General features: G+C 40.6%; 2 protein-coding genes across 6 annotated transcripts in view; one reads left to right on the top strand and one right to left on the bottom strand.

Moving 5' to 3' along the window:
• Positions 1-4,699, top strand: part of col18a1 (collagen, type XVIII, alpha 1) — a 68,262-nt gene extending 63,563 nt beyond the window's left edge. For all 5 annotated transcript variants that reach the window (XM_015371695.1, XM_015371692.1, XM_015371693.1 and 2 more), the window contains 7 exons: positions 519-583; positions 1,047-1,175; positions 1,264-1,296; positions 1,386-1,649; positions 3,347-3,544; positions 3,622-3,731; positions 3,814-4,699. In XM_015371695.1, coding sequence (XP_015227181.1) covers positions 519-583; positions 1,047-1,175; positions 1,264-1,296; positions 1,386-1,649; positions 3,347-3,544; positions 3,622-3,731; positions 3,814-4,030 — 1,016 coding nt within the window. In that variant the 3' untranslated portion in view covers positions 4,031-4,699. The remainder of the gene's footprint in view (positions 1-518; positions 584-1,046; positions 1,176-1,263; positions 1,297-1,385; positions 1,650-3,346; positions 3,545-3,621; positions 3,732-3,813) is intronic.
• A 4,450-nt stretch (positions 4,700-9,149) lies between these two features.
• The window catches only part of LOC107082810 (PI-PLC X domain-containing protein 1-like), a 6,479-nt gene continuing 4,494 nt past the window's right edge, over positions 9,150-11,134 (bottom strand). Inside the window, exons 4-6 of the mRNA XM_015371678.1 lie at positions 10,278-10,426; positions 9,978-10,048; positions 9,150-9,696 (exon numbers count right to left, since the gene is read on the bottom strand). Coding sequence (XP_015227164.1) covers positions 9,392-9,696; positions 9,978-10,048; positions 10,278-10,426 — 525 coding nt within the window. The 3' untranslated portion in view covers positions 9,150-9,391. The remainder of the gene's footprint in view (positions 9,697-9,977; positions 10,049-10,277; positions 10,427-11,134) is intronic.

Raw genomic sequence — 11,134 nt, 5'->3', positions numbered from 1 at the left:
GGAATTAGAACAGAACCTTTCATTAATGTGCTTTTACTCAGACAATAACATTTGGCTTTATTACTTTTACGTATTTATTTTTTTAGTTTTATTGTAATTCATTTAAGGTTAGGGTTAACCTTAAACAAAGGGTTAGGGTTAGACCTGTTTAACCTGCTGCAATGATTTCATCCCTCTGATCTACAGCTGTCATCATTTTTAAACTTTTAGTTTTCATATCCACATTTAGAACTATAGAAATATCTGACTTATATTTATAGTTATGCTTTTTCATGTACTACAAAACAGGGGACAGCACCGTAATAAAAACTTTGCATGTTACACCTGCAGGAGTGGAATTTTGAAATGTATAAGGACTCTCTGTTGTAGACCACCTGTTATGAAGATTGCTTATTTTTATCTAACTAAGCTTTAGGGGGGAAAAAAGGAAACTTTAATTTATTTAAAAATGGAAATCTAATTGATTTGTCAGAAAATTGTGTTAAAGGTTAATACTGCTTTCTTTTTTATTATTATAGCTATAAGTATTCCTGGACCCCCAGGACCTCCTGGAGCTCCAGGTCTTCCAGGAATCTCCTCGGGGGTGAGTTTTTTTAGGTTTAAATTTTTCTGATTAGCTTACAGATTTTGTACGCAAATTGCATTTTCAAATAAAAGTGAATATAGAATTTATTAGGCTACACAAATTCACTTCATATCCGCCAGAGTTGGAAGTTTCCTTACATATTGTTTTTAGTATTTAATTAATTCATTACAATATTTAGTTTGTTTTTTGTTTAATTTATCAAGAAATATTAACCAGCACTTCTGCTGTTTCATAATTTGTATTTTATATATGTGCTAACTTTGTAGTAAAATTACACATTCAGGCCCTTTAAAAGAATGAAACTCAGTAGGTTGTACCATCTAGGATAGTTGTTGAACAGCAACTATATAGTTAATCTTATGAATAATTCTGAAGGTCCTGAAGCTGCTTCTGTATCTATTAGCCTACGATATCCAACAAATCAAAAGCAAAACAAGAAGTCATTTGAATGTTTTTATAGGTGATGGTGTTCGGGTCTTATGACACCATGGCGGCCACAGCTAGAAGTCAGCCTGAAGGATCTCTGGTGTACGTTGTGGACCAAACTGATCTCTACGTAAGAGTCCGAGACGGAGTCCGACAAGTTCAGGTAAAACTTTCCGTGTATTGATGCAAACTTTTCTATTAAGACAATAAACTCTTTATGAATATTAATTTATGTGCTTTAATGTATTTAGCTTGGGAATTACATTCCTTTACCAAGCCAATATGTAAGTATAGTTTCATGTTTGACATGTTTTTAAAGTACAAAGCTCTTCCTGTTCTAACCATTAAACCCCACTAATTATTATTTTTTTAGGATGTGGCAGCTGAAGAGTCGCCACGCATCATCCAGTTGCCATCGCAGCCCAAAGTCGTTTCGGATCCCCGATATCCAGACACACGATACCAGACAGACCTGCTTTACCCAGAGCCCTCAAATCCCAGATATCCAAGTTATACGGATCGCTTTAACCAGCCAGATGGTCGCGATTTAGACCCTCGCTACACAGTTACCCGTCCTCAAAGACCCCCGCCTCCTGTCCCCCAAGCTCCCATCCACAGACACACCTCAGGACCAGCGGTAAGACAAGATCTTCCTCACTATATTATATATATATCAATGGTCATCTGTCAACCAAATTTTTTCGGTCATAGCATCTTGATTCATATGTAGCAGCTAATATACGCAATGGTTGAAATAAGAAATAAGAATAATTTCCTTTCCCATTGAGTTCCGTCCCAGTGTTCACGGGGATGGGTGTCTGTGTCTTTGGCAGCCGTAGAGCTAACAGAACTGGCAGCGTTTTGAGGCAAGGGCTCAAACATGTACGGCTGTAAGCCTTCTACACCAAACCAAGCTTCTGGCGCCCTGGCGTCCTCTTCCACAACATCTTCGTCCCCACGTTCTATCCTCTAAATAAAAAATGTATGACGAAGGAGACTCATCCACGACCTGCGACACTAAACTATCCTGCTTTTGCATGTTTCCGCTGTCCATAGCGTTCCTTGACAGTGTCGTTGCCAAGTGCTACTTGGTCCCAATGTAATTTCCCATTGGGAACCTACCAGTACTAAGTTGCTAACTGGTTAGCACGATGCTTCCGAGACAGCGGCCACAGCCAAACTTCCTTGCAAATCTTCCGCCACACAGATCCCGCCCCCTTGATAAACGACCAATCACATTCACTTCATTCACTCGTGTAAAGTCGGCGCACCACTCAGGAGAACCCGAAAATGCAATGGTTGGAACAGCAGCTTCCCTACGACTTTAATGCAAACTATTCTATTCTATGTCCTGTTTCAAGTGGATTCTCCTCCCAAGTCTAACTTCAGAAACGCTTTTTAGAACTGAGCTGACCTGTCCTGTATAAAGCTACCTTCATATCAACTCTGATTAAGTTCCCTATCACCCCTTAGAAAAGAGTCCATACAGCATTCCTCTGTAACCATGGTTTACCATGGGTCCAGAAATGTCAGTTTTGGTCTTATCCAAACAGAGCGTTTACTGTGGACCCTACATGTTTTTGTCATACTTCAAATAAGATTTTAATAACTTTTTTCAAGTAGGATTTTCTCCTTGTCAATCTTTTTTTATTTAATGGATTCCATGAAACCAATAGAACGACCAAGACTTTTTCTCTCAGTGTCGTTTCCTTAAAGGTATACTATGCAACCGGTGTTGATTTTCCAGCGAGGCTCCCCCCAGAGGGCGAAAGTAAAAGTGCACTGTCGTAAATATGCTCAGCTGTTCTCCTGGTTTCTCCGTCAAGCCAGGCGCGGTTGTTTTGAGCTTAGCAGACAGGCGAACGCAACGAATCACCATGTCTATTGCAGTAAGTGACTATTTTGTTCCAATTTTCGAGTTTGAAAATTCTCGCTGGTTCCGCCATGATAACTGCACAAATATTGCCACTGCGCTAGCAACGAGCATGCCTTTCACTGGGGGCGTGTAGCAGGTTTCGCCGTAAAGCAAGACCGACTCTTGCGATGCACGAGACTTCTTAGCCTGTGGGTGCGGGCCGAGGGCTCCTGCAATTGCAAGTACGGTATTTCCCCTACAGACCACCAGGGCGGCCGAGAAAACCTTCGTTTGACCTGAAATGACTCATTTAATCATCCAAAAACGTTATGGAACACATTAATTAACTGAAAAATGTTGCATAGTAAAGCCATTCAAAATCCTTGAAATCTTTTGGATGGGGCAAACAAGTAGAAGCAGCCCAAACACCAGGTCAACTTATGTGAGTGTTCATTGAGGTCTTTCGTTGTCTTCCACAGCTCCACCTGATTGCGTTGAACAGCCCTCAGACAGGCGGCATGCGTGGCATCTCTGGAGCAGATTTCCTGTGCTTCAGCCAGGCCCAGAAGTTGGGGATGAAGGGAACGTTCCGAGCTTTCCTTTCCTCCAAATTGGAAGATCTCAACAGCATTGTTTACAACTTCAACAGGGAAAACGTGCCAATAGTCAATCTGAAGGTGCTTTAGAGCAATCATCTTAATGGCATGAAGTCCTAATGTTTAAACAGCTAACTGTGATGCATGTTTGTTTGCAGGATGAGGTTTTGTTCGACAGCTGGAGCAGCATTTTCAACAATGGCAGAATGAAGGACAACGTTTCGATCTACTCCTTCAACGGCAAAGATGTTCTCCGGGACGAAACATGGTGAGGCAAATGTTGAAGCAAACCTAACAGACCAAGTCTAAAAGTAAACTGTCACCACAACTGATTTGCTTCCAATTCGCAGGCCCGAGAAGATGATGTGGCATGGGTCGACCAGCGAGGGTCAGCGACATGTCAACAATTACTGCGAGGCTTGGCGAGTTGGGCAACGGGCAGTGACAGGCATGGCATCGTCTCTGCAGAGCCGTAGCTTGTTGCAGCAGAGTGCCAGCAGTTGTTCTAGCTCCTTCATTGTGCTGTGTGTTGAGAACAGCTACATCCATGACAGCAGGCGACGATAATCGCCAAAAGAGCAAGCAAATATTCTTAACACACTTTCATCTGTCTGTGCACCAGTTGTGTTGCTTTGTATATATGATTTTATAATGAATCATCATTTTATGTTTGTTTAACCTGGATTTATGGTGCTAGAGAGTCATCCCACATATCAATGTTGAACTTAGATGACTTATTATAGCTGATCTTTTAGCAGCTGGAGGTATTGTTTGTTTGTGCATCATCAGCGAGAAGCAGCTGGTTTTTTGTTTTCTCCAGCTCAGGTTGAACAAAGACTGGTTTAACTGACAACCAAATCACCTGTCAGATCCCTTGTCTAACTTTGGAGGTATATAATGCTTTATTACTTCCCCTTAGGATGAGTTTCCAACTGCCATCCTTCTATAAGATTATGGCAGAAAAGGGAATAATTTGGCTTTCTTGCTGATACTTTACCCACAGACCATAGCAACACAGATTCCATCCATCCATTGACTTCATCCTTTCCAAAATTAGGTTGCATGCCTAACAGGTGCAAGATGGAAGACAATACATTCCTGTTCCAAGTGACTCCTCAGAACTGATTTTGAGGGATCTCAGGAAACTCCCTGCCTGGAGGGGAAAAACAGCCCCTGAAGTTGGTTCTTAGTCTGCCCTAAGCTACACTGTATTGCCAAATATATTTGCTCACCAGCCATGACTGACATATGAACTTAACACCTTTCAATGCTTAATCCTTAAGGTTCAATTTCCTGTCTGTTCATCATCTGCAGCTATAACAACCTAAACTCTTCTTGGGATGTTGCCTATAAGGCTTCAGGTTTTTTTTTTATAGGAATGTTTTGTTTTTTTTAAAAAAAAAGCATGTTATGAAGGGATAGACCTATTTTGGGGTTTACTCTAATTCAGCCCAAAGGTTTTCTGTCTGGCTGAGTTTGGGAAAATGTGCCACCACTGCTCTAAAGTCCCTCGCCACAGCATCCACTGCATTCCATGGACTTGATGATGTATGGCTTTGTTGCAACCTCTCAGCCATGAAAACTCTATGAAGCTCTCTATGCACCATTCCTTTGCTAATTTACTGACCTAACGAAAAATTGGAGATCTTTGAAAGCTGAAAGTTGACCAGCTCTGTGTGCAGATATGGCTATGTTGGCACAGTCCTTGCTCAGTCAGTTGATTTGGCCTACCATTTCATGGCTGTGCTGCCATAGTTCTTAATTGCATCTGCTTTGTTAGAATACTATTTAGTTGATAGTAGGATATTCAGGAGCACTGTACTTGTTGCACAAGTAGTACCCTATCACGTGGAGTTCACTGATCAATTGTTTCACAAACGTTTATTGAAAGAGTCTACATGGCTTGGTGCTTAATGTACCCCAACTGAATCAGTTCAATATGGAGGAGCAGTGGCTTTATTCCTTGATTCCCTAGATGTTTAATCTAATGATCTTATTTCTGAGACTGAACTCAGCCACCCTCAGAGGAAACTCATTTCAGTCACTTATGCAGGATCTGTTGTCAGTATGTGGCAAGGCATAATACACATCTTTAGATTATGTCCTTATAACGTAAAGAGATTATTATCATCCTGCCAAATTCACACTGAAATGCATGCTGAGGGTAATTGCTAGAAGGTTTAACAGAATCACATTGTCTAGAATGACCAAAGATGAGTCCTTGAAGTTCCCAAACCGGCCCCTTCCCTCTCTGCCGCAACGCCTTGAGCTCTTGTCCATGACACAATGAACAAAACCAGGGACAATTGGGTTGTCCGGGTGGATACCAATTACTCTGGAAAGGATAAGGATTGGATTTCTCTTGACACCATCCTTGGAGATCAAGGTTGTATGCCTTCTTCACATCCAGACAATCCATTTGGACTTGACTTCTTTCCAACACCCTTATGAAGTTTTTTCAACAGAGCCTCAGAGCTTGAAACCGGGAACCATTGCCCCATCATTTTGTGACAAAATGGTGCTAATCGAGTTTGCAATAGAGCTAAATTTAGCTCAAAGTCTAAGGGTGCGCCTTTTCCCTCTAAGCTTTTGTCTCCTCTGCTTTGGCTTCAACCCGGGCCCCCTCTCCAATCAAGGGTCTAGGACAACCCATTTGTTCCCCAGTTAGTGATGTCTGTGATTCAAAGACCTGAAAACTGTAATCTTTTCCACCACGATGACTGTCAGCCATAGTCACATTTACACTACCCTCTGACAACTGAACCATGCCAAGCCTGGATCAGCTTACCGTGCCGAGATCGCTTTCTTATGACCATCTACAAACTACTCTTACACGGTTCCTCTCTTCCTAGTGGCGATCTATGGTACCACTGCTCTGTAGAGGTAAACAAGCAAACCAACATGGCAGCTCCCATAACATTCAGGAACTTGGTGGAGAGTCAGGTGAAGAAGGTAGCCTTTGATGAATTTACTTGACAAAGTTGGATTTGGGAAGTGGATACGGCAAACGATAGTCTAATCAAGGCTTACAGACTCAGGATCGGGTTCATCACACTGCTAAACAGAATTATCACTGGAAGTCATGTGGCAAGGTAGGGAAGCTAGTTGTTTTATGAATGTCTGAAGTCTCATGATTACGAAGGCTGACTGTAAGGAGATGACAGGTCTGCTCATTCACTCTAGGTTATCTTAGAACTGAGTCAGAACTGAACAGTGCTGAGCCCTACTGATGAACTAGTACCATGTTATCACGGTTTGGTTGTGTCTGGCGGGGTCTGGTTCAGTTGTGCGTGCCATTTACACTCAACAGTTATCTCGGTTACCATGGTCAGACCGATCTTGGCACAGTTTCAAAAGGGTAGTGGAAATTAGGCTAAAGCGATCCTTCGCCATACTTAAAGGATGTAACCTAAACTTGTTTTTTTGGCCAGCTTTGTTTTCCTAGTTGTGGTTGTTTTAAACTTTAATTACCAATTTTCAGATGAGTGAACCAAAAATATCAGATGCAATGAAAACAATTTTTGTCTGTGAAATGTATTGTGAATGTCTTTCACCTCCTTACCTCCTTACACTGACTGTAGCCCCATGGCACATGTGTTACTGTATAACCATTTATCACTTTTTAACATGACGGGAGATATTTTCAGATTGTATTTCTTAGCAATAACAAAAAGATATTTATTTGTTTTTTTATCAAAAGGCTTTTTTTTTACGACTGTAACACGCGGTGCGAGTGCTTTTCACCTATGCGAATAAAATGTATTAAATCCATACACGACAAGGAGTCAGCCATTGACCTGCTGTGCACTGTTGGTTATCCTAGCTTCAGCTGGAAAATGTTTTCTGTGACATTTCTGGCTGAATAAAAGTTGTGTGGAAAAAAATTTGATGCTTGGTGTCTTCAATAAATTTGAAAGATGTAGAAATTCACAGAAAGACAATGAGTGCCACCAAGTTCATGATGTTGCCACAAGGTAACAGCATCGACATATTTTCTATAGACTCACTTTATTAGGTACACCATGCTAGTACCGGGTTTGGTACTTGCCTTCCGAACTGTCTTAATCTTTCATTGTACAGTGCAAAAAATATAAATCTAACTAAGTAATTTTTTCTTAAAATAAGTACTTTTGTTCTTGAATTGAGGGGGAAAGAGAGATACTTTGCCAATGTAACAAGACAATTTACATTTAAAAAAAAAAGAAAAAGGATTGCTTTGTCTCAAGTCTTGAAGTGTCTTCAAGTGCATATTATCTATTTAATTTTAAGAATAAAAATACTCATTCTATTGGCAAATCATCTTATTTACCTGCTCAAATTATGGGTAAATACACTTGATTTAAGACGTTTTTACTCATTTCTAGATCATTTTTGCAATGTATAGAATCAACAAGGTACTGGAAACATTCCTCAGAGTTCTTCCCCATTACTGATTTCCAAGTCAGCAGCTGCATCCTCGGAAGGCCCGTTTCGTCAGCCGATTACGTCATAGCGTGGCGCTACGGCCTGTTCAGATAGGAAGACTCTTTTTTATGCGGCCAACAAATCAGCCTTCTTTTTGCCTGTTTTGAAGGACGGATCCAGTATATCCTACTTAGCCTTAGGTATCCCATGATTCATTGCGAGTCCAAGCATGTCGGCTGTTCCATGCTCAGAGGACAAATGTAAAGGGCACCATACAGTGGTGAATATTGTAAATCTGTCCATCCATCCATTTTCTGTCATTTTTATCCCGGCTGGGGTTGCTAGGGGTGCTGGTGCCTATCTCCAGCTGTCTACGGCCGAGAGGCGGAGTACACCCTGGACAGGTCGCCCGTGAATAATATACCGTAAGTGCAGTTCAATATAATACAAGTATGTGAATAGTTCAGTCTGGATTTAATGAAAATTGTTTTTTAAATGGTTATTGAGTCAGATATGTTGTGTGTAATGTTTGTTCTATTGAAAGGTTTTATCGGTCCCTGCAAATGACTGAAATTTAAGCACAGATTCAAATATCTCTGCAGTGTGGGGACTAGAAATTAACCTGACTCCGCCAGATGGATTTGCTCCGCATATCCATCTGGAAACCTTCCGTTGAAGAAATTTTGGGAAGTGGCGAAAATACTGGTTAGCTGATTGGCCTATGTTGGTGATAGACGGGCCAAATAAACCAATCAGATCAACGAAGCATATGACGTACTAACAGAGCGACGACGAAGAGGAGCCAATTGATAGATCAAACTCTTGCCGAAACCAGTCGGGAGAAGAGCAAAAACATCTTTTCCTCTGAGAAAAGCCTTCAGAGCAGTGTTTTGCTATTCTTTCAGAGAAGAAATACTCTGTAATTCCGATCAAACTTGCTCGATAGCCACGCTAACGCTAGTTTCATCGGCTGAAGCCGCCATGTTCTTTAGACTGAACCGTCGCGCTTCTCGTTGCGTCACACCTCAACCCGCCTCAAAGCCAACGCTGATTGGACGTTTGTTTGGTGAACGGCTCCAAATTTTCTTTAACGGAGAGTCTCCAGACTGATTAGCGAGTGAAACCTTGAAAGCTCGCGAGATCAGGATGGTATTACGAGGCTAACTAGAAATCTGATATTCACGACAACGGTACTGCCGCTGAAGCTCCTCGAAAATGTTCTGTAATGCAGCAAAAAAAAAAAAAAAAATCCAGAAAAGGTTTTATAAAATTTATTGAGTGAATCATATAAAAAGATTTGATTTGACGATTTGTTGATGGAAAATGTGTCTTAAAGTGCAACAGTGATTCATAAAATTGGAAAAACAATCAAAAATAATTACAGTGCAAAAGAAAATCATTAAGATTACATAATAGTTAATATGCATAAAATAATATAAGCAAAGTGTGCAAAAATAAGAGATAACTGTGCTTAAAGCTGTTTGGATTGTAATAGCATCCATGTAGAGGTCCTAATGTTCCTAGTTAACCCAGAAGATCCAGTTCAGGGCTTAACACTGGTGGTAACTGGGTAACAGAAGGAGTCCTGATTGCAGATTCCAGCAGTTTGAAGTTCAGGCTGATCACAATCGAACAGAACCGACTGACGCTAACGAAGTCGCAGCACACGATGTTTACTCCGCCCCCTCCTGGGCCTGGACGTTGTTTTGCCGTCCAGTGGAGCAGCGGTGAGAGACCCTTGGTCGTCATCTTTCTCAGGTTTTCGAGGGGATGGAGGAGGACGTAGAGAATGTCTTCAGTCAGGTTCAGACCACTGACATAAAAACCATCTGGAAAAAGAAAATATGGTTTACACTAGTGCTTTTTACACTATAATTAAAAAGCTTAATGGTGCCTAAAAAAAAAAAAGATTTCATGGCGTCTAAAAAATGTTTGCAACAACTAATCCTCCCGGTTTCTTCAAACTGGGATAACGCTAAAGCTGCATACTTCAGGTAAGATACTGACTACTGATTAGCATCAAAAACTAAATTAAAATAAGTAAAAGTGGTAAAAAAAAAATTACATTTTGATGTAATTTAGTCTCCTCTAAAGTTTGAAGCTGCACTACCTGGCCTTCCATGGCGTTGCTGCTCCTCCAGATAAGATATGACTTTGTTTGGGTCTGGGCTGTCAGCGTACCTGCAAAAACAGCGCCCCCATGAGACCGGTCAGTCACAATGTTTAATCTGTGTGTTTCAAGCCTCAATTCTAATATCATAAGTTTGATTTTTTTATGTGTATTGCTACATGTAAAACACTGTTCCAATAAAAAATTGATTTATTGAATAATTTTTAACCAGGTTATGAAAATATTTTAAATTTAAAAACCCCCTGAAAGTTTTCAGCCAACATTTTTAAAATATCCAACCTGCTGCATCCCAAGGATTTAGGAAGGAAAGGAGCAGCTAGATGCTGGTAGTCAAGAGTGATTTTATCTCCATGCCAAGGAGGAAAGACATCAGCGAGAGTCTTTATGGAACCTGATTGTATTAATAACAGGAAAACAGCGTTAGAATAATAGAAAAAGATTCATATAGGGACAGTTTCAAGTCTGCCTTGAAACCAAAGTGGTAAGATACAATCACAAGTACTGGGGAAGCACAGTTGGAAATATAAAATGTCCCTTTAAGGGAGAGTAGAAAGTTACAGCAATGCCAAGTTGCAAAAACTAAACGGCAGAAAGCACCAAATCAAACTCTGCACACCTCTGCAAGTGGAATATTTAAAGAAAGTCGAAGCAGAAACCAAAACTTCAAACATTTGTGGAGTAAATCAGCAACTAGAACAAAGAAAGCTTAGCTGTCATGCAAACAGATGGAGGGAAGCGATATGAGCTTGCTTTGCAGCTACAGGACAGAGAACATTGTAGTCGCTAAGTCAACCATGAATTCCTCCTTTTACCAAAGTATTTTAGTCAGATAGTTGTTTTACTTCCTCTTCCTGCTCTGGAGATTAGTTTTTAAGTAAAACCTATTTTCAGGATTTCTTCTCAGTGAAGTATTGATTCTCTTTAGACCAGGTTTCCAGCTGGGTTTCATCATTGTTTAACAAACGATGTGCTTCAGTTTGTCCTGATTTCTTTTTTTTTTTTCTGGTTATGGACAACTAAGAGATCTGGTGGTAGGGGTGTAAATAATAATTGTTTTGTATCGATGCATCGATCCAACAGCCGACGATCCGATGCATCGACACGTCCGCAAGATAATCGATTCATGTTTTTTTTTT

Source organism: Cyprinodon variegatus, unplaced genomic scaffold (genome assembly GCF_000732505.1).
Source record: "Cyprinodon variegatus isolate N-32 unplaced genomic scaffold, C_variegatus-1.0 Scaffold63, whole genome shotgun sequence".
In the NCBI taxonomy this organism is placed as follows: domain Eukaryota; kingdom Metazoa; phylum Chordata; class Actinopteri; order Cyprinodontiformes; family Cyprinodontidae; genus Cyprinodon; species Cyprinodon variegatus.
This window is presented reverse-complemented; position numbering and strand designations above follow the sequence as displayed.